At 35.0% G+C, this 26,436-nt stretch overlaps 1 protein-coding gene across 1 annotated transcript in view; it reads right to left on the bottom strand.

Annotated features, from left to right (window-relative positions):
• The window catches only part of LOC142341357 (uncharacterized), a 39,788-nt gene that overhangs the window by 983 nt on the left and 12,369 nt on the right, over window positions 1-26,436 (bottom strand). The window contains exons 2-5 of the mRNA XM_075392285.1: window positions 25,686-26,342; window positions 21,314-22,038; window positions 15,839-16,042; window positions 3,112-3,820 (exon numbers count right to left, since the gene is read on the bottom strand). Coding sequence (XP_075248400.1) covers window positions 3,112-3,820; window positions 15,839-16,042; window positions 21,314-22,038; window positions 25,686-26,292 — 2,245 coding nt within the window. The 5' untranslated portion in view covers window positions 26,293-26,342. The remainder of the gene's footprint in view (window positions 1-3,111; window positions 3,821-15,838; window positions 16,043-21,313; window positions 22,039-25,685; window positions 26,343-26,436) is intronic.

The raw sequence follows: 26,436 nt of genomic DNA, 5'->3' as shown, positions 1-26,436 counted from the left end.
TGTTTTAGAACGTGAATTCTGTTTGCGAACATTGGAATTTAGCAGTAGCTTAGTTACTAATATATAGTGATTAGGTAATGCTTGGTCATTATGTAAATAGGCAATGTGCAAGATCCCCCACCTTCCTAATCCCACCTAACTACCCCGTCCTACTCCCTACCCACCCAACCTACCTACTTCCAACCCCACCTAACTACCGCCCGCCCCACCATTCAGTCTACAACCTTCCCCCACCTAACTACCCCCTGGCCATAACTACCTACCCTCTACCCATCGATCAACCCTTCCCGTTCATCCCTCCCCACCTGCACCCACCCACCAAATCCCATCTATACCTAACCCCCTCACCAAGCTAACCTTCCTCCCTATTTACCTGAAAACACCCGCAAACTGAAATGTGTGTCCTCTTATTTCAAAACACGAGTTCTGTAAGACATTCAATTTTCTTCCTGTTGGTGATTCCCATATTTTTAGAACTCTCTTTTTGATATTTCTGATTTAGGGTTTATTTTACACGACTCTTTGAGAAGTTTCTGGAGTTCCATAGGCTGTGTTCTTTATTTGAATGAAAATTGTTTTAGGCTTGAACTTTGAAATTATTTATATTTAACCATTTTCCTCCGCTCTTGTACTTTCACATCTATTTTCGAACATTGAACTTTAGCAGTAGCTTAGCTTGTAGGGTACACTAATGAGGAACTGTTGGTAGTTCTCAAGCTGAGTTGGTAACTTTGAAATGTTTGAAACCACTTGAATCCCTCCTTATCTAATCCCAATCTACAGACATCACCTACCTAACAAACCCTCCTATCTATCACCAACGTGTCCCTTGAGTGCGTATCTACCCCCAAAATACCTCTCCTAGCACTACTGATTTTGCTGTTGTTTCTTTGTACATTGAGGTCGTACAATTTATGGAAAAAAAACTTTGCTTATTTGAGGGCGAGGTGCAATCAAGTGCACAACAAATCAAATTAACGATACTGAACGAAAATGTACAGTTTGATTCAACTGGACGACAGTTGCATACAATTTGATTCTAAAGCTTCCCTAAAGAACATGACCAACTAACGTCGGCCGAATTGCTCTCAAACAACCAGCGAGCAATTGGCTTCGTGAGGTGCTAGCCATGCTTTAGTGAGGCTAGTTTTAGTTTATTTGAAGGGGCGTGAGGTGAGCGCAGCAGGGGGGGGGGTTTCAACGCAGCGGGGGGGCTTGGGGTGGTTCAACAAGGGGGGGGGGAGGTTAACGATGGGGTCAATTTCTAAAAACAGCCCCTCACACCATGAGTATAAGTCTCTAAAAAATTTTCTGTGAATCGCATACTGGGAGACTTCAGAGCTAAAAGGCTCTAAGTGAACTGAGCCGGTTCTGAGGAGGACGAAAAATCAAATGGGTCAGACAAAAATTCGGTCAAGCGAAAACTCGCGTAAAAAAAGACCAACAGGATATATATAATTGTTGCAAACTTAGTTTGCGCGCAATTAACAGTGATTTCCTAAAAGGTGCTACTTAAGTCATTTATGATAAAATTTTCCTGCCATGATACAAAGTAAATCAGGATAATAGATCTTGACATCACGCCATATAACATCAGCTGAAAAGCGGCATCAAGAAAAGAGTTAAGGGAAGAGAGAGATAGATAGTGCATGAAAGAGATAAAACGTGAACGAGAAAGCAAAGGACAGAATTCCCAACCAACAGAGAAGCGAGAGCGAGATATTTTCAATGATGAGATTCAACTCTCCAACTTCTACTTTTCTAGCCTTGTTAGTATATAAATCATATAGAATAAACTGAAAAGTACAAAACTTCCAGATTTCGCAGTGAAAAAAATGTTCAAACCTATTTTTTTTCTCTGGAGAGCTGTCATGTAGACCATCTGCTAGACCTAAAAAGTTTTGTTGGCCAGTAATGATCGTTAAACATAGAAAAGGACAAAAGTTTTAAAAAATTTTGAAAACAATTGCAAGTTTTAACAAAAATTTCTCCACAATTTGTGACAATAAAATCTTCAGCACAATTTCAATATCTCAGACACTATCTTGTATCCCTATTTCAAGCCTTAGTTTTTTTCACTGGTTTATAAAGATCCCTGAAATTGGAACATGATAATAATTTTTAAAAAAATTTGAAAAAATTGTATTTTATCACAAAATTGCTAAAACTTGAGTCATTAAAATGTTGATAGTCATTCTATTAGCTCTACCAATCAAGCAGTAGCTTATCATCAAGCTTTAGAGGACGTAACTTGGATGAGGTGCCGGAAAAAAAGATCGAAATTCAAAAAAATTTTAAAAAAATTTGATTTAATTCGTGATATTAAATTCTTGAGAAGCATTCAATTAGATCTAATGCAGTAACGTATTATTAAACCCCAAGAGGAGGTTCCATGGCTCTTGAGGCTTGAGAAACCTAAAAAATATGCCTAAAAATTTGATCAAAAAAATGCCTATAAATTTAAAAAGTAATAATGAAAACTAACCAATGGCCGATAAAAAAATCCATCTAGTCAGTCTCAATTTTAGACTGGCCCAGCAAAAAATCAAAAAAATGACGAAAAAAAACGAAAATTGCAACATTTTCTCCTAAATATGAACTTTTAACCTTAGATTACGGCCTTCCCAGTAGCTTCACCACACTTGAAGGACTACTAAACGCGGCTAGGGTCCGCTAATAAAATTTAATGCCGTCTCGACGCTACCTGTTGATCCCATTTTAAATGACGAAAAGTCAAATGGTCAGACAAAAAATCGCATAAAAAAAGACCAACAGGACTAATATAATTGCTACAAACTTCGTTTGAGAGCAATTAATTACTACTGTCTTAATATTCCTTCAATTATAGCATCAAATGTATCTATATTGACTCATAGAAGAATGTCTCTTTTATCGTTTTTTAACATTTTTAATGCCCAAATGGCAAATTTTTACCTCGAAAATGATAAAAGACGAATAAATGATGAGAATGATAACAGAATAATCAGCGTCTGGCAATCTTGCTAGTTCATCCCTTGCGTTATTGGCTGGATAGACTTTTCTGATAGGTGTTCTAGACTATTCTGATAGGGAAGAATAACTTTTTCTGTTAGCAAAATAAAGAGTACTTACGGACTGAAAAGCAGACGGGAATGTTTCCTGAAAGATTCTGTGCCTGGAACAAATTATCATCTTCATCTTTGGTCCTGCGATCATGATGCTTGAAATTGATGCCAACTTTTGATCTCGGAATTTCTCTTGTCACCGATATCAACACCTCTTTCGGCGATACAGGACAACCGTAAATACCACAGCTGGGGTATTTTGATCTCATTTTCTGAAGCTTTGTACTAACTTGCAAATACTCTTTGGTAAATGTTATCAAAAACACGAGTTTACTGACAGCTAAATCGTTGAACGGATGAGATATTCTCGAAATCTTACCGCGATGTTTCTTTTTCAAACGCTCTTTACAAAAATCACAGTTGAAACACAACGAGGCAGAGTTGTTGAAATAACTGAAATTTTCACCGTTTTCTGAGGTTAAAAATTGATTAGAGCGTGTTTGAAAAGATACACCATTCCGTTCTTCAATTGCAGGAATTGATCCGACCGAGGTTTGGTTGTGATTGGAATTGATTGGATCTGAAAACTGGTTTTGTAGTTTAAGACTTGAAGTTGCTGTGAGTTTTGGGTGGTTGTTGATGCACTGTTCTAATTTTGGAGTCCCATGTAAGCTCAGAGGTCTTCGGGTTCCAGAAGACGAGCGACGATCGGGGCTTCGGACTGACCCTTGACTGTCATTGTTAACTGAAGGGAAGCGAGAGAATGTTGTTAGGTTCTGAAAGCACAGAAGGATTGATGAGCCAGAAACGTGAACCTTTTTGTTATATTAAACTATTTTTGTTCACATTCCCTACCAAGTTTTGCATCATTGATACTGAGACCTCACCATTGTGCTACGTAACCTACCAAAGATACTGTAAAATGCTAAAGACTTTACTTTACTATGAATGATAACGAGTAATATTGATAATGTTCATTCGACCCTAAAGTTCTCCCCGTAAAATGTGAAACACGTTTTTCAATTCAAAGATGTCTATAGCAGTAAAAAGCGGTAACAATATACAGTTTTCTGTGTGAAAGTCTTTCTAACACGTAGCCATCAGAAGCAGATTTGTGACTTAGAGATTTGGTTGCACTTACACTATCTTGTCTCCTTTTGAAAAAAAAATCAATAAAGAAGTTTAAAATATAGAGTTCTTATTTATTTCTCTTTTGACATTCTGCATTCTTTATCTCGAGATTAGGTGACAAATGCTACCAAACCTCATACATAAAACTCAATTTCAATAGTCTTAATTACTTTAAATTATCTAGTAAATTAAAAGTTGTCAATATTGACAAAATGTTTAGTTGTTGAAAGCTTCCTTCTACTTTGCACTCTTTTTTAGGTAAAACGGCTACATTAGTGAGTTTCGCAGCCAAATTACATTGTTTTATCAAATTAAAGCGGGCTGCTACAGATCACACAATACAGGATCTCTTTATGTATGCCGATCTAACTTGACAAAAGATATAACAAAGCGAAGGCAAAGATGTATGCCGAAGACCAGTTTGTGCTATAAGTCTCAATTTAAAGAATGGAGGGCTGAACGAGATAATTTAAAACATAATGAACAAAAATTTATACGCTTACTAATTACCTGTTGAGTAGTCAAATCGACATGAGCTGGGGATTTGTTTTCTTCATGTTTAAACTAGAACACTTTTCAAGATTTATCTCAAATAAGGAAGACGACTGTTGTCTGCAGTCTGACGAATTTCAATCAAATTCTTTTCCCCTTTTTCACAGAACTATCTTAAAAAGTTATTCTCAGCTCCGTTTGGGCCGATAGAGGGCGGAAAATCATGTACACGTTCATAGTGAAACTCTGCTGTACACGTTCATAGAGAGAATTAACTCTGCTAATCTCAGGAAAGTATTATCGTTCTTCCATTAAAAAATTTAAAAAACGGGAGCCTTTGAGCTTGTTTCATCATTGCGTAGGCGCCTTAATTCTTCCCCTTCTGCTCTTTTAACCTTGAAGTTTGTGGGGGAATCTATTACTTTTCTTTAGATGCACCTGCATTGCTTTTAGTAGTCCGCCTGAGTTGCAAATGTCAGTCAAAGAGCAGGGAATTTGAGCAGTATTAGTGAGGCCTACTCATATTTAGTTCCAGTTCTAGTTTGGACTTGGTCCTGGATAATCCAGGCCTAAACTGAAGCTCGTTTAAAAATTAGAAAACTAGGGGCTCAAAAGCTAATATATTGTTAGCCTAAGCGCGCTTTAATTTGTTTGGCGGTTGCTAAGTGTAGTGGTTAATAACGCTTAAAAGTATGTGTCCAATTTGTGGGATTAATTGTCTGCTTATTTCTAGCTGGTCTAATACCCGGATCGAAAAATTGATTAAAAAAAGAAATACACTGCATTGTAATAAAATATTATTTAATATACAGATTGAGTGGACTTATCAAGTTTCAAAACTTATGGTTTTATAAAATAGACAATTACAGGCAGCTCAGTTGTAGACAAGAAATCGCAAAAGGCGATATGACTGTTGAAGTAAAAAACTAACCGCAAATGACGATAGATATAAAAGAGTTTGAAAAGACGATGAGAACGTCAGAGAAAAAACACTGGAGGCGAAACAACTGAGCTGTGTGCAGTGCTGCTTCCATCTATTCGTATTTCGATCACTTCCACACCTCAACTGGGGCATCATCATCAACGTTGGTCTGCATGTTAGTTTCGCTTCTGTTTCGACCTCTAGCTTTTGACCTCTTTGCTGTTTGGCAAGATTGAAAATTGGTAAAAGTTCGACATGAGTTTTTCGCTTGATTTCTCCTTCATCATATTTGTGCTCTGAATGCACGTCTTTTTTATTAGGACTTCCATCAACTGCATTACTTTCTCATTTTTGATCTCTGTTTCGCTGAAGTTAAACTTTTTTGTGAAGGTTTGATTCTCATTGATGAAACCCTTAAATTGATCTTTGGGTAGTTCCATGGGTCGTATACTATCGTCAGCTTTTCAAATTATGGTTTAAGATCTTTTAAATAATTGTTAAAATCGGTTTCTAATTCGTACTGTTTCGTGAAATCCTGTAGACTTTACCGTTTTTCACATTTTTTTAGGTTTTTCTTTCCTTTTTGTTAGTTCAATGAAATCTTGTTTTGGGGGCTTTGTTTTTCAGTTACATGGAAGATCTGATCCCAACTTGTATCACTATTCATTAGATGTTTCACGAAGGCTATGTTATCAACGACCGAGAATTCGGGTTCCTGTTTTTTTTCAATGACTTCTAAGGTGTGACCAATTGGACCGTTTTTTATGGTAACATTGCAATTTTGAGGATTATTTACCAAAAATGGAAATTCTTTTTCCTTTTCTGAATCATTGGACATTGTAGGTGTAGATACCTTTGTCCTGAAGCTTACTTGCTATGACAAACGAAGTTCCTTTCCGGAAAGATTCGTTTGGGGGTCTGGTCGATATGACTCCGGTTGATTTTTTTGTGCGAATGGCAAGGATTGTTCAAGAGTTACAATTTTAAATACACTGATGTATGTATCGCTTTTTGTTTGAAAACTAGAAATTAAAACAGAAATTCCGGGCAAGAATTTAAGATCTATATTTAGAGCAGATCTATCGATAGAACTTGCAGTATTTTCAATAAAACCCATTCTCAATAGGTTTGGCTTACATCCTTTTATTCGCCGATACCCATGCGGTAACATCTACTTGATATTTGCATGCAGTATCAAAAGAAGTTTCAAATTTTATTTGGCCAAGAAGTTTTAATTTATCACCATTTCCTGCAATAGTGTGATTTTTGAATATTCAAGTTCAAGATGGTGTAATTTGCAGAGTTCATGATAAGAGTGATAACTAACTATTGGCTTGAGACTCCAGTAATTAGCGAAAACTGTGTTTCTAAACCGTTACTTTTATGTGTCACAGACGGAGGGGTGTAAATTAAAATAAATATGAGAATAATGATCTTTATTGTTTGTATTAGTAGTGTTAACTGAGGAGATCTGGTTAGTTTAAATAGATTTCGTTGTTGTTCTCGTCAACGTAGTAACCACCTGGAGTCCCATTAACGAATTGAACTCGAGGAAATTGTCCACGACTACTGTCCCTAGAATTGTTTCTTTCAGTGGAGCGGTTGGGGATTCTATTGCGTTAATCTCGATTGCGATCCCTATCTCGTGATCTATCATTTTATTACTGTTGATTACTCTGCGTTTGCCTATCTTGGCTATAGGATTGCTTTGATAATTGTTGTTACCATATCTATCAATTGTTTGTCGGTCTTGTGACCTACTCCGATTATGATAGGTTTTGATTGGTTAGACTGACTTGATAGGTGTGGAGACTGATGTCTACTACGTGAGGGGAAACTATTTTGATTATGTCTGATTTGGTTTTGATTATAATTGTTGCTACTATTTTGCTGGTAATTTTGGTTTCTGTTTCGCCTAAATGATTGTTGCTCAAATGTTTGCGCAATTTACAAAATCTAGTTTGCTTTGTTGAAACCTGGGATTATCTGCCTGATTGTTGTTTGGGTAGGTGGCGTTTATCATTGATCTTTAAGAAGACTTTTCAATTCTTTGAGCTGATTTTCTATTTAATCAATTTCTTATTTGTTGTCTGTACTGTTAGTACTGTCTGTATTGATGATGTATCGGTGAATTAACTGACCATTGAGTAGTTTAAACCTTTATTTCCTCCATGACCCTGCAATTGTTGCCACGTTGTGACTGGGTTTTCTATTAATAACTGATGTGCTTTTTCTCTAAGTTATGGTGGAGCAAAGACTTCTCACAAAAATTCCATTTATTTCAATGTTCGATTTTTAAACTTAAATTAGCCCTCGTATAACGGAACCAAACAGGGCTCTTCACAGCGCATCATACACAGCTTGCGGGTCTGGATCTGCAGGGCATGTTCCCAGAGAGGACTGTATTTTTCTTTGTTTTTATTTGAAAAAACATCGAGCGTCCTCAGATGGATCCAGTTTTTGTAAGACAATATCAGGGTATGCATCTACGTTAGTTAAGTTAGTGAAGGGTTTTTGTTTGTTTTTGTTTGTTTGTTTTTGTTTTGTTAGATTAAATACTTTACTGTAGATATAAAACGTTGTATAAAAGTTACTACGTAAAACTAGTTTTTGTTTTTTGTTTGTTTTTAGTGTTTTTTTTGTTTTGTTAGATTAAATACTTTACTTTAGATATAAAACGTTGTATAGATGTTACTACGTAAAACTAGTTTTGAAAAATTGCAAATAGGAAAAAACTTAGGGACCGTTCAGTGACTGTACTACAAATTCAAAGTTTTTTCCGTTGTTTGTGCTAAATATTTCCATCCACGAATGGTTGTCGGATTGTTTTATCGTATAATTCGATAGTCAGGGGGTATGCACGGTCCGAATGTTCAATTTCAATACAGTAATGATGGTAGTTTCGAATTCCACCAAACTTTATTTGTGTTACTTTCTCTTTTTCTAGTACTAATTTAAGCAAATCAGCTAAGTTTCCTGGCTGACTGAAGGGTATATTGAAAAAAATGATTAAAAAAAGAAATACATTGCATCGTAAAAAAAGTCATTTAATATACATATTGAGTGAACTTATCAAGTTTTAGAACTCATAGTTTATTAAAATTGACAGTTACAGTCAGCTCAGTTGTAGAAAAGAAATCGCAAAAGGCGATAAGGCTGTTGAGGTAAGAAATTAACCGCAAATTGCGATGAATATAAAAGAGATTGAAAAGGCGATGAGCATGTCAGAGAGAAAACTTTCGGAGGCAAAACAACTGAGCTGTTTGCAGTGCTGCTTCCATCTTCTCGTAATTCGATCACTTCCACACCTCAAGTTGGTGCATCATCATCAACGTTGGTCTGCATGTTAGTTTGGACTTCTGTTTCGACCTTCTAGCTTTTGACCTCTTTGCTGTTTGGCAAGATTGGAATTTGATAGGAATTCGACGTTAAATTTTTGTTTGATTTCTCCTTTATCATATTTGGGCTGTGAATGCACGTCTTTGTTTTGGATTAGAACTTTCATCAACTGCCTTAGTTTCGCTGAAGTTAAACTTTTTGGAAAAGGTTTATTCATCATTGGTGAAACCCTTAAATTGATCTTTGGGTAATTCCATGGGTCGTATACTAACGTCAGTTATTCAAATTGTGGCTGAAGAGATCTTTTTATTAATTGTTAGAATCGGTTTCTAATTTGTACTGGTTCGTGAAATCCTGTTGACGTTTCCGTTTTTCATATTTTTTAGGTTTTTCTTTCTTTTTTGTTAGTTCAATGAAATCTTGTTTTTTGTTGATATTTTTCACGTACATGGAAGATCTGATCCCAATTTATATCACAATTCATTAGATGATTCACGAAGGCTATGTTATCAACGACCGAGAATTCGGGTTCCTGTTTTTTCTTCAATGTCTTCTAAGGTGTGACCAATTGGACATTTTTTTGTATGGTAACCTTGCAATTAGGAAAATTCTTTTTCTTTTCTGAATCATTGGACATTGTAGGTGTAGATACCTTTGTCCTGAAGCTTACTTCCTATGACAAACGCAATTCTTTTCCGGAAAGATTCGTTTGGGGTCTGATCGATATGACTCCGGTTGATTTTGGTGCTAATGGCAAGGATTGTTCAAGAGTTACAATTCTGTTTTTGTTCAAGAGTTACAAGATCTGTTTTTGGAGCAGATCTATCGATAGAATTTACAGTATTTACAATAAAATCCATTCCCAATAAGTTTGTCTTACATCCTTTTGTTCGCCGATACCCATGCGGTAACATCTACTTGATATTTGCCTGCTTTATCAAAAGAAGATTTAAATATTGTTAGGCCAGTTTAAGAGATTAAGTGTTTAAGATATGTATGATAGTTAACTTTTGGCTTCAGGCTCCAGTAATTAGCGAAAACTCTGTTTCTAAACCGTTATTTTTATGTGTCTCCAATGGATTGCTGTAAATTAAAATAATATGTGAATAGTGATCTTTACTCTTTGTGTTAGTAGTGTTAACTGGTGCGACCTGGTTAGTTTAATTGGATTTCTTTGTTGTTCTCGTCAACGTAGTAACCACCTGGAGTCCAATTAACGAAGTGAACTCGAGGACGAAGCGAACTCGAGGAGAAGTTGTCCACGACTACTGTTCCTAGAATGGTTTCTTTCAGTAGAGCGGTTGGGGATTCTATCGCGTTCATCTCGATTGCGATCCCTGTCTCGTGATCTTTTATTTTACTGTTGATTACTCTGCGTTTGCCTATCTTGGCTATAGGATCGATTACTTTGATAATTGTTGTTACCACATCTATTAATTTTTTGTCGTTCGTGTGACCTACTCTGATTATGATAGGTTCTTGATTGGTTAGAATGACTTGATAGGTGTGCAGACTGATGTCTACTACGTGAGGGGAAACTATTTTGATTATGTTTGCTTTGGTTTTGATTATAATTGTTGCTACTGTTTTGCGGGTAATTTTGGTATCTGTTTTGCCTAATTGGTTGTTGTCGATTTTGGCCAGAAAACTGACTGCAATTTCGCCTATATATATCAGTAAATTTTTCTCGATAATGAGGAGGTGAACGATCCTCGTCCTTGTAATCTTTGTATTTAAAGAAATAAGCGGTTGTTTGACTCGACTCGAACGTTTGCAGAACTTCCGAAACCTAGTTTGATTTTGTTTTAGCCTGGGATTATCTGTCTGATTGTTGTTCGTTTATCTTTGATCTTTAAGAAGACTATTCAATTCTTTGAGTTGATTTTTTATTTCATCAATTTCTTATTTGATGTCTGTACTGTTAGATGGAGGTCTTTGTTTGCTACATGGTCCTGCAATTGTTGCCACGTTGTGACTGGGTTTTCTATTAATAACTGATGTGCTTTTTTTTTAAGTGACGGTAGAGCAAGACCTCTCACGAATCCCATGCGTTTCAATGTTCAATTTTTAGTGTTAAATTCAGAATCTGGCCATCTCTTTTCTAATGATTTTGTTAAACTGTGTATAAAATTTTTAGGAAGATTGTCCGGTTGCCGTTTTATACTTCGATATGTTTTCTGTTTTTATCCTTAGCATCAGTAATTCTATTGATTAACTGTTCTTGGATCTCATTCCAATTTAGACCAGGAGCTGGCGATTCAAACCACTGTGCCGCAAGTCCTCGCATAACGGAACCCAACAGGGCTCTTGGCCGCGCATCATACACAGCTTGCGGGTCTGGATCTGCCGGGCGTTTTGCCAGAGAGGACTGTTTTTTTCTTTGCTTTTAATTGAAAAAGCCCTGAGAGTATTCAGATGGATCTAGTTCAGTGAGTTTTTCTAAGGCAATATCAGGTATGCATCTACGTCTGCCAAGTTAGTGCAGGGTTTTTGTTTGTTTTTTATAAGTTTTGTTAGATTGAATACTTTACTGTAATTATAAAACGTTGTATAGAAATTACTGCGTAAAATTAGTTTCGAAAATTTGAAATCAGAATAAAACTTAGGGACCTTTCAGTGACTGTTCTACAAATTCAAAGTCTTTTCTGTTATTTGTGCTGAATATTTTGATCAACGAATGGTTGTCTGATTGTTCAACTGTATAATTTAGTAATCAGGGGTATGCACGGTCCGACTGTTCAAATTTAATGCAATAATGATGGTAGTTTTGGATTCTTACACAATTTCTTTGTGTTACTTTCTCTTTTTCTAGTACTAATTTAAGCAAATCAGCTAAATTTTGCGGCTGACTGAAGGTTATATTGTATCAATTGCCTTTCTAAATTCAGGTTCTTTCAGTGAAAACTGTAACAATTTTCTTTGGTAGTTCATTAAGGTGTAGAAAACTGGGTATTTCTATTACTTTGTAACAATTTTCCAGAGCATACAAAACTTGACTACAATTAGAACTTAAATGTTTAAATGTTATGTAATTACGTCCACTTTTATCTATTGGTAACTGTTAATTCCAATATTGGTAACTGTAATTCGTATCTATTATCTAAGTTAGTTTAAAAAAGGAACTTTACCGATGTTGTTGTCTTCTTTAATTGTATTATATAAATGATCAACGTCATTTTGTATATGCGTCAAATAAAAGTGGTAATTCTAATTTTTGTAAGGGTTATATTCAATAATTTTTTGAAAAATTTACACTAAAAAATTTTAAATAATTTAATACATGAGTTTTAATACATTGGGAATTTCAAAAACGGTGCGTTTGCCTTTATTTTTCTGTGTTATGAACTATGAGCCTGTTTTCGGGGTAAATTTCTCGTTAATTTGTGTAGTTTTGGTGGCAAAGGTGGTTAAAATGCATAAAAACCGCGTTTAAATTGTGAAGTACTACAAAAATCTGCTTATTAATAGGCCAGAATTGCAAAATTTTTCCTTCCAAATAGCTTATTTTCTCAAAATTTGGGCAAAATTGTGGCCAAATTGGCGATAACTTACTAAGTTTCTGTTCTTGGGGGTATGAATTCTGTTTAATATTTGGCTAATTAGTGTGCCAACACAAACTGGATGTATATTACGCCCAACAAAATTATTTCGTTTTGTGGGGGGAGGGGGGAGAGATTTGGTTGAATTTCGGTTTTTGGGAGTGAAAATTACAAAATTTAACCCTAAATTGTCTGAAACTGGGGTCCAATTTGGATAAATATGGTTTTGGGGGGTGAATTCTGGCTAAAAATTACGCTAATTACGTTTTCGGGGGATTGATTCGGATTAAAATTTGATTATTGAATGTGAAAATGCTAAACATTGTCCATAATTCTGTAAAAATTGTGGTTAATTTTAGTGCTAGTTGATAGATTGCGTTAGATAGAGTGAAAATACTAAAAGTCAACCACACATTCGATAAAAAAAATTGGGTAAAAAATAAGTTAAATACGTTTCGGGGGGGGGGGGGGTTGAATCGGGTTGAAATTTGGATATTTAGAGTGAAAATGCTAAAAGTAAACCATACATTTTTTGAAAACTGGATAAAAATTTGGGTAAAGATTGTTTTGGGGGGATCAATTCGGGTTAAATTTTGGCTCTAAAGTATGCAAATACATCAATTTATATATAAACAAATTAAAAATTGGATATAGATTACCTCGGCCTGGGTCAAAACAATTTTACAAGAGTAAAGAATCAACTGCTTGTCTCTATTTTACTGTAATTTTACTGTATTTTGGCTAAAAAATTGTTATAATTTACTCTATTTGTCTTTATTTTAGTGTGCGTTCATTGCTATGCTAGCGTTTATCTCATTATTTAATTCTAATTGGATAGAAATACAAAATTCAAAATTCAGGCGTGATAACTTCCTGTGGGCGCACCAGTTATCAAATTAGAGCGGGCTGCTACAGATCAAACAATAGGGGATTTCTCTATCTATGCCGATCTAACTTGACAAAAGATAGAACAAATCGAAGGCAAAGATATATGCCTCAGACCTCTTTGTGCAATAAGACTCAATTAAAAGATTGGGGGCTGAAATTGTGAACTTATAAAAGATTGCATAAAAATTTATACGCTAATTTATACGCTATTTTATACGCAAATTAATATGAGCAGCGGATTCTTACAGTTGTGGTATTGAGCTGAAAATAAAGTCTTCTGGTTTTGAAATGGAATCTCCGCAGGACGCAGAAACCTGTTGTTACTATAATTTGAAAAGATAAAATTTGTTTTCTTCTTGTCTAAACTAGATTATTTTTTGAGAATTATCTCAAGAAAAGAAGACGACTTTTGTCTGCAGTCTGACGAATTGCAATGAAACTCTTTTCCCACTTCGCTGAGAAATATCTTAAAAAATTAGTCTAAGCTCCGTTCGGGTCGATAGGGGGCGGAAAACCAAGTACACGTTCATAATGAAACGGCCTCCTGCTTTTTCCATTGACCAAGAAATAGAGAGAATTAACTCTGCTAATCTCAGGAAAGTATTATCGTTCTTCCATTAAAAAAACTTTAAAAAACGGGAGCCTTTGAGCTTGTTTCATCATTGCGTAGGCGCCTTAATTCTTCCTCTTCTGCTCTTTTAACCTTGAAGTTTGTGGGGGAATCTATTACTTTTCTTTAGATGCACCTGCATTGCTTTTAGTAGTTCGCCTGAGTTGCAAATGTCCGTCAAAGAGCGGGGAATTTGAGCAGTTTTAGTGAGGCCTACTCATATTTAGTTCTAGTTCTAGTTTGGACATGGCCCTGGATAATCCAGGCCTAAATTGAGACTCGTTTTTAATTAGAAAAGTAAAGGCTCAAATGTTAATATGTTGTTAGTCTTAGCGCGCGTTAATTTGTTTGGCGGGTGCTAAGTGTAGTGTTGATTAACGCTTAAACGTGTGCGGCCCATTTGTTTTGCGGTAATAATTGACCGTTCATTTCTAGCAGTTCTAATACTACAGTTTTTTAAATAGAAACTTAAAACTAATAGTTGTTGAAAGTTTGTTTAAAGAAATAAATGAACTTGCTAAAACAAGTAAAATGTAGAAAATCATGGCGCAAAAAATTGTGCGCGTTTGATTGCGTCAAACTGGAACCTGATTACATGTTTGTTTTTGAATAAATTTTATTTAGTTTCCTTACATAGCAAATAAATTGACCTCTGTAATTTCAGCTCTCATAGCTTTTTAGTCCCCAAAAATAATGTAAAATCTGAATATCATACGTAAAATTGCAGAAAATGACTAACAATCATTCGTTATATTTTGAAATTTGAGGGAATAAACATAAATTAGTCATTTTTGTCAAACAAAACCACTAAGACATTTTTCGATAATCATACCTAATTTTAAAAAAAACTACTGTTCTATCTTCACCTATGAGAACATTATTGCGGACTATAAAAAACAATTACAAATAATCTTTTTTCGATAAAAATTACTCTAGGTATTGAAAAATTCAAGGTATGTTCGATAATACTAGGTATGAAAATTTTTGATCTTTTCGGTTTGTGTCCCCAGCTTGCGGGTGCATATTTTTTGCACCCCCAAAAGCACGTACTTGATTTTTACACAGTGATGTGCGCTCTTCGGTTAAAGCTATTGACGACTCTAGTCCCAGAGACTTAGCACTAAATCACAGAGGAATCGATAAAAATAACATCTTTTCTAAAATTATCATTGCATATATCTGTATCAATTTTTATAACAGTAAAATCAAATTTTTATAACCATAACAGAAGTATGGTTAAATATTTACATTTTAAGAATCGCATTATAAATATTTGATAGTTTGGTCCTTAAACTACTAGTAGAGGTTTGAGGTACGGGTTAAATGTCTCTGCTGAGAACTTAAATAACTTGTAGAGAACCGCGTATCGTTTCGAGACATTAAGCCGTTAAACTTTTTCAATATAACTTCTGCAGAATCCCATAAATTTGCTTAAAACAGAAACTTTGCAAGCTTTATAATGCTGAAAGTTCATGGCACTCATCTTCTGGCTTAGTATATTGGCACTTCTGGCGTTTTATCATCTGCACTGCCGCTTTTTTGTGTTTTATAACTCGCATATGCGTATTTAAAGTATAGGTTACGCGATTCTGACGAAGTCAATGATAATAGACGGACAATATTAGTGGCACGAAGCCTTTCATGAGAAATGCACTTTGCAAGTTTTAAAACGCCGTCTTTTAAGTCAGAATTTTGATCTGACGTTAGCAGAGTCACGTCCTTGTTTGAAACAGGTACTTTTTTTCCAATTTTAAAATCTGACACTGTGTATGGACAGAAAACCTCGCATTCTATTATCTGGATCTGCAGACTTTTGGAATTTTAATACTTGCACGTGCGTGTTTTAAGTCTAGTTCTGAAAAAAATAACTAACGTATGAAGGATTGTGGAAAGACCTTAACCCTGTCTCCCTGTTGGATTCTGTCCTTGTAACTGGTAAACTCTGTCGCAAAGCTGAACGTCTTCGAAAATTGACCGCTTTGGTCTCTGCTTCTGCTATTATCAGCTCCAAGATATCATCATCGTCTAGCAAATCGAAAGTCGAGGCATCATCGTTTCTCAGATCAGTTGGACTTTTCTGCACGATGGTAAGTTCAGGGAATCAAGAACTTTCTGGAACGCTCGAAAACATTCTAGAAGGACTGTGCTGCTCTGAGATATTGCAGGAAATTCCACTGTCAGTTATAGAATCTCCGTTATTTCCACTCGGAGAATTATTCAAAGTGGACAAACTGCAATTCAATGAGTTGATTGCACAAGAGCTATTCGTTATTGTCGGTGGGGTTTTACCTCGAAAAGTTGACATCTGAACTAAATTAGATTTGGGGTTAATTATTTCGGAGGAATTCTGGAATTGTTTTGTGGCATCTCTACCAAGTGCCACTGGTTGAAAGTTTTGATCGCGAAGATGAATTTCACCGCTTCTAACTGATTGTGTGGAATCTTCTGATAATTTTCTGATGCTTACTGATATCGGTATTGAAGTTGTGTTTGGCAATTTACTTTCGGGAGATTTGTTAAACCTCGGCAATGTACAATGAAGCGTGAACTTATCTTCCAGTGCGCTTCGTAACGAAGTTAACTTCTGTGAACCGAAACCTGAAAACATTTTTAGCTAATTTGGCTCTCAAGTTTATCTATTTTTTTTTCAGCTAAAACTGGCCAAATCTGAGATATCAATAATTGACCAAACCTTCATTTACGGCAGTTTCCTTTTCGCAGATTATAAACGACAGATTTAAAAACTGCAGATTTTCTTCTTAAATTGAATGACTGCTAGTTAAGTTGAAGTTTGCTTACAGAATTACTGTTTTTTTCTTTGCTTTTAATTGAAAAAGGCCTGAGAGTATTGAGATGGATCTAGTTCAGTGAGTTTTTCTAAGGCAATATCAGGTATGCATCTACGTCTGCCAAGTTAGTGCAGGGTTTTTGTTTGTTTTTTATAAGTTTTGTTAGATTGAATACTTTACTGTAATTATAAAACGTTGTATAGAAATTACTACGTAAAATTATTTTCGAAAATTTGAAATCAGAAAAAAACTTAGGGACCTTTCAGTGACTGTTCTACAAATTCAAAGTCTTTTCTGTTATTTGTGCTGAATATTTCGATCAACGAATGGTTGTCTGATTGTTCAACTGTATAATTTAGTAATCAGGGGTATGCACGGTCCGACTGTTCAAATTTAATGCAATAATGATGGTAGTTTTGTATTCTTACACAATTTCTTTGTGTTACTTTCTCTTTTTCTAGTACTAATTTAAGCAAATCAGCTAAACTTCGCGGCTGACTGAAGGTTATATTGTATCAATTGCCTTTCTAAATTTAGGTTCTTTCAGTGAAAACTGTAACAATTTTCTTTGGTAGTTCATTAAGGTATAGAAAACTGGGTATTTCTATTACTTTGTAACAATTTTCCAGAGCATACAATAAGAATGAGAAGCTTGACTACAATTAGAACTTAAATGTTTAAATGTTATGTAATTACGTCCACTTTTATCTATTGGTAACTGTTAAATACAATATTGGTAACTGTAATTCGTATCTATTATCTAAGTTAGTTTAAAAAAGGAACTTTACCGATGTTGTTGTCTTCTTTAATTGTGTTATATAAATGATCAACGTCATTTTGTATAAGCGTCAAATAAAAGTGGTAATTCTAATTTTTGTAAGGGTTATATTCAATAATTTTTTAAAAAATTTACACTAAAAAATTTTAAATAATTTAATACATGAGTTTTAATACATTGGGAATTTCAAAAACGGTGCGTTTGCCTTTATTTTTCTGTGTTATGAACTATGAGCCTGTTTTCGGGGTAAATTTCTCGTTAATTTGTGTAGTTTTGGTGACAAAGGTGGTTAAAATGCATAAAAACCGCGTTTAAATTGTGAAGTACTACAAAAATCTGCTTATTAATAGGCCAGAATTGCAAAATTTTTCCTTCCAAATAGCTTATTTTCTCAAAATTTGGGCAAAATTGTGGCCAACTTGGCAATAACTTACTAAGTTTCTGTTCTTGGGGGTATGAATTCTGTTTAATATTTGGCTAATTAGTGTGCCAACACAAACTGGATGTATATTACGCCCAACAAAATTATTTCGTTTTGTGGGGGGGGGGGGAGAGATTTGGTTGAATTTCGGTTTTTGGGAGTGAAAATTATAAAATTTAACCCTAAATTGTCTGAAACTGGGGTCCAATTTGGATAAATATGGTTTTGGGGGGTGAATTCTGGCTAAAAATTACGCTAATTACGTTTTCGGGGGATTGATTCCGATTAAAATTTGATTATTGAATGTGAAAATGCTAAACATTGTCCATAATTCTGTAAAAATTGTGGTTAATTTTAGTGCTAGTTGATAGATTGCGTTAGATAGAGTGAAAATACTAAAAGTCAACCACACATTCGATAAGAAAAATTGGGTAAAAAATAAGTTAAATACGTTTCGGGGGGGGGGGGGTTGAATCTGGTTGAAATTTGGATATTTAGAGTGAAAATGCTAAAAGTAAACCATAAATTTTTTGAAAACTGGATAAAAATTTGGGTAAAGATTGTTTTGGGGGGATCAATTCGGGTTAAACTTTGGCTCTAATGTATGCAAATACATCAATTTATATATAAACAAATTAAAAATTGGATATAGATTACCTCGGCCTGGGTCAAAACAATTTTACAAGAGTAAAGAATCAACTGCTTGTCTCTATTTTACTGTAATTTTACTGTATTTTGGCTAAAAAATTGTTATAATTTACTCTATTTGTCTTTATTTTAGTGTGCGTTCTTTGCTATGCTAGCGTTTATCTCATTATTTAATTCTAATTGGATAGAAATACAAAATTCAAAATTCAGGCGTGATAACTTCCTGTGGGCGCACCAGTTATCAAATTAGAGCGGGCTGCTACAGATCAAACAATAGGGGATTTCTCTATCTATGCCGATATAACTTGACAAAAGATAGAACAAATCGAAGGCAAAGATATATGCCTCAAACCTCTTTGTGCAATAAGACTCAATTAAAAGATTGGGGGCTGAAATTGTGAACTTATAAAAGAATGCATAAAAATTTATACGCTTATTAATTACCAGTTGAAGTAGTCAAATTAATATGAGCAGCGGATTCTTACAGTTGTGGTATTGAGCTGAAAATAAAGTCTTCTGGTTTTGAAATGGAATCTCCGCAAGACGCAGAAACCTGTTGTTACTATAATTTGAAAAGATAAAATTTGTTTTCTTCTTGTCTAAACTAGATTATTTTTCGAGAATTATCTCAAGAAAAGAAGACGACTTTTGTGTGCAGTCTGACGAATTGCAATGAAACTCTTTTCCCACTTCGCTGAGAAATATCTTAAAAAATTAGTCTAAGCTCCGTTCGGGTCGATAGGGGGCGGAAAGCCATGTACACGTTCATAATGAAACGGCCTCCTGCTTTTTCCATTGACCAAGAAATAGAGAGAATTAACTCTGCTAATCTCAGGAAAGTATTATCGTTCTTCCATTAAAAAACTTTAAAAAACGGGAGCCTTTGAGCTTGTTTCATCATTGCGTAGGCGCCTTAATTCTTCCTCTTCTGCTCTTTTAACCTTGAAGTTTGTGGGGGAATCTATTACTTTTCTTTAGATGCTCCTGCATTGCTTTTAGTAGTTCGCCTGAGTTGCAAATGTCAGTCAAAGAGCGGGGAATTTGAGCAGTTTTAGTGAGGCCTACTAATATTTAGTTCTAGTTCTAGTTTGGACATGGCCCTGGATAATCCAGGTCTAAATTGAGACTCGTTTTTAATTAGAAAAGTAAAGGCTCAAATGTTAATACGTTGTTAGTCTTAGCAAGCGTTAATTTGTTTGGCGGGTGCTAAGTGTAGTGTTGATTAACGCTTAAACGTCTGCGGCCCATTTGTTTTGCGGTATTAATTGACCGTTCATTTCTAGCAGTTCTAATACTACAGTTTTTTAAAGAGAAACTTAAAACTAATAGTTGTTGAAAGTTTGTTTAAAGAAACAAATGAACTTGCTAAAACAAGTAAAATGTAGAAAATCATGGCGCAAAAATTTGTGCGTGTTTGATTGCGTCAAACTGGAACCTGATTACCTGTTTGTTTTTGAATAAATTTTATTTAGTTTCCTTACATAGCAAATAAATTGACCTCTGTAATTTCAGCTCTCATAGCTTTTTAGTCCCCAAAAATAATGTAAAATCTGAATATCATACGTAAAATTGCAGAAAATGACTAACAATCATTCGTTATATTTTGAAATTTGAGGGAATAAACATAAATTAGTCATTTTTGTCAAACAAAACCACTAAGACATTTTTCGATAATCATACCTAATTTTAAAAAAAACTACTGTTCTATCTTCACCTATGAGAACATTATTGCGGACTATAAAAAACAATTACAAATAATCTTTTTTCGATAAAAATTACTCTAGGTATTGAAAAATTCAAGGTATGTTCGATAATACTAGGTATGAAAATTTTTGATCTTTTCGGTTTGTGTCCCCAGCTTGCGGGTGCATATTTTTTGCACCCCCAAAAGCACGTACTTGATTTTTACACAGTGATGTGCGCTCTTCGGTTAAAGCTATTGACGACTCTAGTCCCAGAGACTTAGCACTAAATCACAGAGGAATCGATAAAAATAACATCTTTTCTAAAATTATCATTGCATATATCTGTATCAATTTTTATAACAGTAAAATCAAATTTTTACCATAACAGAAGTATGGTTAAATATTTACATTTTAAGAATCGCATTATAAATATTTGATAGTTTGGTCCTTAAACTACTAGTAGAAATTTGAGGTACGGGTTACATGTCTCTGCTGAGAACTTAAATAACTTGTAGAGAACCGCGTATCGTTTCGAGACATTAAGCCGTTAAACTTTTTCAATATAACTTCTGCAGAATCCCATAAATTTGCTTAAAACAGAAACTTTGCAAGCTTTATAATGCTGAAAGTTCATGGCACTCATCTTCTGGCTTAGTATATTGGCACTTCTGGCGTTTTATCATCTGCACTGCCGCTTTTTTGTGTTTTATAACTCGCATATGCGTATTTAAAGTATAGGTTACGCGATTCTGACGAAGTCACTGATAATAGACGGACAATATTAGTGGCACGAAGCCTTTCATGAGAAATGCACTTTGCAAGTTTTAAAACGCCGTCTTCTAAGTCAGAATTTTGATCTGACGTTAGCAGAGTCACGTCCTTGTTTGAAACAGGTACTTTTTTTCCAATTTTAAAATCTGACACTGTGTATGGACAGAAAACCTCGCATTCTATTATCTGGATCTGCAGACTTTTGGAATTTTAATACTTGCACGTGCGTGTTTTAGTTCTGAAAAAAATAACTAACGTATGAAGGATTGTGGAAAGACCTTAACCCTGTCTCCCTGTTGGATTCTGTCCTTGTAACTGGTAAACTCTGTCGCAAAGCTGAACGTCTTCGAAAATTGACCGCTTTGGTCTCTGCTTCTGCTATTATCAGCTCCAAGATATCATCATCGTCTAGCAAATCGAAAGTCGAGGCATCATCGTTTCTCAGATCAGTTGGACTTTTCTGCACGATGGTAAGTTCAGGGAATCGAGAACTTTCTGGAACGCTCGAAAACATTCTAGAAGGACTGTGCTGCTCTGAGATATTGCAGGAAATTCCACTGTCAGTTATAGAATCTCCGTTATTTCCACTCGGAGAATTATTCAAAGTGGACAAACTGCAATTCAATGAGTTGATTGCACAAGAGCTATTCGTTATTGTCGGTGGGGTTTTACCTCGAAAAGTTGACATCTGAACTAAATTAGATTTGGGGGTAATTATTTCGGAGGAATTCTGGAATTGTTTTGTGGCATCTCTACCAAGTGCCGCTGGTTGAAAGTTTTGATCGCGAAGATGAATTTCACCGCTTCTAACTGATTGTGTGGAATCTTCTGATAATTTTCTGATGCTTACTGATATCGGTATTGAAGTTGTGTTTGGCAATTTACTTTCGGGAGATTTGTTAAACCTCGGCAATGTACAATGAAGCGTGAACTTATCTTCCAGTGCGCTTCGTAACGAAGTTAACTTCTGTGAACCGAAACCTGAAAACATTTTTAGCTAATTTGGCTCTCAAGTTTATCTATTTTTTTTTCAGCTAAAACTGGCCAAATCTGAGATATCAATAATTGACCAAACCTTCATTTACGGCAGTTTCGTTTTCGCAGATTATAAACGACAGATTTAAAAACTGCAGATTTTCTTCTTAAATTGAATGACTGCTAGTTAAGTTGAAGTTTGCTTACAGAATTAAAATGTCAAGATCTAGAAATATTTTTCCATAAATTAATAAATCAAAATTTAAGACCAGAAATGGACAACAGCTGCAATTAATAAAACAGTATGAAATTTGCGTCTCAACTACGCCCAATATCGCACATAAAAATGACAAAACAACAATTAACGTAAATATTTGGTCTCTGACATAGAATTACGTGAAACTTTTATCACCTAAGTAATATTGGCGATATTATGCTAGAACGATCCCCTCCCCGCTTTTAATATCGCAAGCAGAGTTCTGTGTTTTGTTAAGATTAGTCTGGATCAATTCTGAATCAAACACTCAAGCTAAAATTGTCTGTTTTAAATTCACACGGGAATTTTTGGGTATTTTCCGTCCGTAAGAAATTTTGTCTCACATCAAAGAGAACAACTCTTCTCGCTATTTCAGAAGTTGCAATAGCAGGTTTAAACTGGTAGTCAGTAATAAATTATATCGTCCAAATAGCCCATGAGCTTTTGTTTCTTTTCCTCCACTAGTACTCCTGCAATTATTTGGAAAGTTTATCTTTTGCCAAGTTACAACAAGAATTACGAAATTGAAAAAAAAAATTATTATTGAAGTTCTCAGAAGTTTCATAATTTTTGCCTTGTCTCCTTAAAGAAAATTTCAACAAGATAGAAGCCACATTGAGTTATTAAGTTACGGTATTTTAAAGCTAAAAAAGTTTTAAACCTTGAGAACAGGATCACTTACGATCGTACACTTTTCGAAAACATAAGACTAAAAACAGACTAGGTACTCAAATATGCTGACAAGCGGTTCTGAATGAAACCGGTGGCTTTAGTCCCGAAAATCTCACAATTGTTTGTCTTGCGTGAATTTTGCTGAGATACGATTTTATAAGAGAGGAAGTTGCGAATCTCTATAGCAATGGGTTCAATAAGTTTTATTTTTATTCAAAGTTTCATAGTTTGAACGCGTCTTCATGAACAATAATAAAGTTGGCTGATGAGTACAACTAAATTTTGGCAACAATTTGGGCAAAAATAACGAAGATGGAAATTTCCAGAGTGGGTTAGGCGGGATGATGATAACAGAAAAACCAAAATTTTTATATGTTGCCACCAATGGTTTAATGTTGTTTTCATAATAAAAATGGCGGCTTTTAGTTTCTTAAAAGACCCTGTTTCAAATTGCAGCCATCACAATAGTGTTGGTTGACTACAAAATAAAAACCCATTACTTAACACTACTGAGCTTTGTGTATCTTATACTATGGATTTTCAGCGTGTAGATTTACAAATTGATCGAAACTAAGCTTAGAGTTTGAGTGAACCAAGATTTAACTGCAAGTCAAGATCATTTTTTCGCTTGTATTTGACATTTTCTGGACCTATTTTGGACGTTTTTCGGCCATTTTTGACGTTTTTTTGGCTATTTTTGACGTTTTTTGGAACTATTTTGGACGTTTTTTTGTCCATATTTGACGTTTTTTGGCTATTTTTGACGTGTTTTAGACGTGCCAAGTCTTGGCCAAGACTTGCATTTAGACTTGAACGTCTTGGCCAAGACTTGCATTTAGACTTGCACGTCTTGGCCAAGACTTGCAATTAGACTTGCACGTCTCGGCCAAGAATTGCATTTAGACTTGCACGTCTTGGCCAAGACTTCCATTTAGACTTGCACGTCTTAGCCAAGACTTGCATTTATACTGACAAGTGTAAAAAGTGTCATGATCATAGCTCTGAATTAGTACTGATATAAGACTTGCAATTTGACGTGCCCAGTACTGATGCTGACTTGCCGTTCAGTCCGGGAAGCCATTAACAATGGGTTGCGAAATGTGATGGAAAAATAAGCTTATTGCATGTCCGTTTTTAGACATGATCATAGAAGAGTTGACGTTTTAGGCAGCATTATTGGTTTGTTTCGTGTAATCATAGATAACCGATTTAACTAATTCCAACTAGCGCTAACTATGACTATTGTTTGTCAAAAAATATCTTACGATCTGCTGGTCACAAAAAAAATTATGCCCGCGTGCGTCAACGACAAAATTCTGCTGCTCATGGAAATGAGCTTTTTTAAAGTCTGCTGCTCATGGAAAATTATCATAAAATGTTTCGCGAGCAAAATCAGATAAAATAGTAATACTTTCGGTCCCCTTCCAATCAGTTAAAAGCGAGTCAATATTTGTTATAAAAATATCTGTTATCCATTAAAAATATCTGTTATAACTCTTCAAATTTTTTCATCAATTTCACCATGACAGTGTTATCAGCTCTGAGCAGTTGAGTTCGAAAAGTTCGTAGGCTTTATACGGGACCGTAGATTCGTAATTTTTATAGTTATATAATTATTACTCAATGATTTACGCGATGAAAATGAACTTGAATGACCAGATTTTTATCTAAAGGTATTTTTGGGAGGTCAGAGTTGAAAAGGGCTGTAGAACAGTTGAGTAGACTTTTGATAGCCCTCTACTAGATCGCAAGTCAGACTGTATAAAGTTTAGTAAATTTGCAAAGTTGTGTCTATGGTTGTTCAACTCGGACACAGCACTCTCTTGCAGTCAAAACTCTTCATTAACAATTATGATTACCGTCTTTCCCACTAAATAACTGTCTCAGGACTGTTGAATCAATAGTCAGTATCAATCGACACTTGACATATTAGTCAGCAGTGTAAATGGAATAATGAAGTAAAATATTTATAATTGGACAGTTTGGCTCGTAATATGTCATTATTGAAAGATGACAAATTTATGGTTCCAAAAAGTTTGTGCTCAAGAGTAAAAAAATAGGTGAAAATTTGTCATTGTTTTTTCTCCACTTACACAGAAGAGACGTTTAAGCTATTTTTAGTTTTACTGTTTGCCACGCTGAAAAAATTGTAAGTGTCAGATTTTAATGGACAAACTATAATAAGAACTCAGATTAAAATCAGGATCTTCTGCAATGTGTGTATACAAATGCTACCAAAAAGTAACGATTTCAACGCCTCTCCAGTGACGGAATTGAGTGAGTTTCTCGAAGAAATACTAGCTCGTGAAGTACTAAAAAATGTACGGAAATTGCTTATTAGATGTCCAAAAAACTAAACGCATTAAAGGAGATTTGGAAAAATTACAAATAAATGCATTTTTTGTACCTGATTTTTAAGCAGTTAATGCTACCTTGGATAAATTGAAGATTGTCAGCAACTTATTTGTAGAAAAGGAATGACACTTACTGAAATGGCCAGTGTATTGTCTGGATATGAATCCAATTAAATATTTATGGAAAATCTTGAAGCAGCGATTACGAAGATTACAGAGATTATTTTAGAAAATCTTGAAGAAAAGTTACCGCAAAACTTGACGCACGTGTCACAAATTGTCATGATTCAGGTGTCACAAGGGTTTATAGTGTATGTAAATTAAGAATGTTTTTACAAGACTAACTATCTATAGTTAACTGTAAAATATACCTGCATTATGGTGTGGACAAGAATAGATGTCTCTGTTGTTTTGGGTTGCATCCGGATTCTGAGGAATTTCCAGTTTCAAGTGATCGATCTTTCTGTCAACTGCTCTACCGTTAGCTAATCGCTCACCATTTAGCAATACGTCACTTTGGAACTTTAGAATTTTCCCGCTTTGATCCAAATCGAATCGACTAAAGCTTCCCCGAGAATCGCCGAGATTTCCTCGTGAAATACTTTTCCAGTCGGTAAAATGCAGTCCTTGCTGTTGATTTTTCAGCAAGTTTTGTTTATTTTCGAGTGCTATATCATCGTACGAAAAGTTGAGAACATGATCCGATTTACAAATATTTTGATTTGAGGATAAATTGTAGTTCGATTGAAACGTAGAAAGTGAGGTACTGCTATTCTGACCGATAACGTTGTCATGAATTTGTTCTCCGCTTTTAACTGTGTTTAGAAAACCGTTTTGTTGATTTTCGAATGAATTTGCTACTTGAATTGGTAAATTTTCGCGTGAGTTACTCGAAAGGTCGACGCTACAGGTTTTGTTTCTTTTCCAAAAAGCTCTTCGCTTCGCAGTTTGGCTTTCAGAAGTCTTTTGTTTGACCATCACTTAAAGCGTTCTGATGGTAAGTTACGTTAGAGTATTATTTCCTCAAACTAAAACAGAGCAAATACGGTTTCTTTTCAAATTTATTACATACGTTTTGTGTTGAAACTCACAAAATGGCTGCTTATAAAATGAATTGGAACT

Source organism: Convolutriloba macropyga, chromosome 6 (genome assembly GCF_964194025.1).
Source record: "Convolutriloba macropyga chromosome 6, txConMacr16.3, whole genome shotgun sequence".
Lineage (NCBI taxonomy): Eukaryota > Metazoa > Xenacoelomorpha > Acoela > Convolutidae > Convolutriloba > Convolutriloba macropyga.
This window is presented reverse-complemented; position numbering and strand designations above follow the sequence as displayed.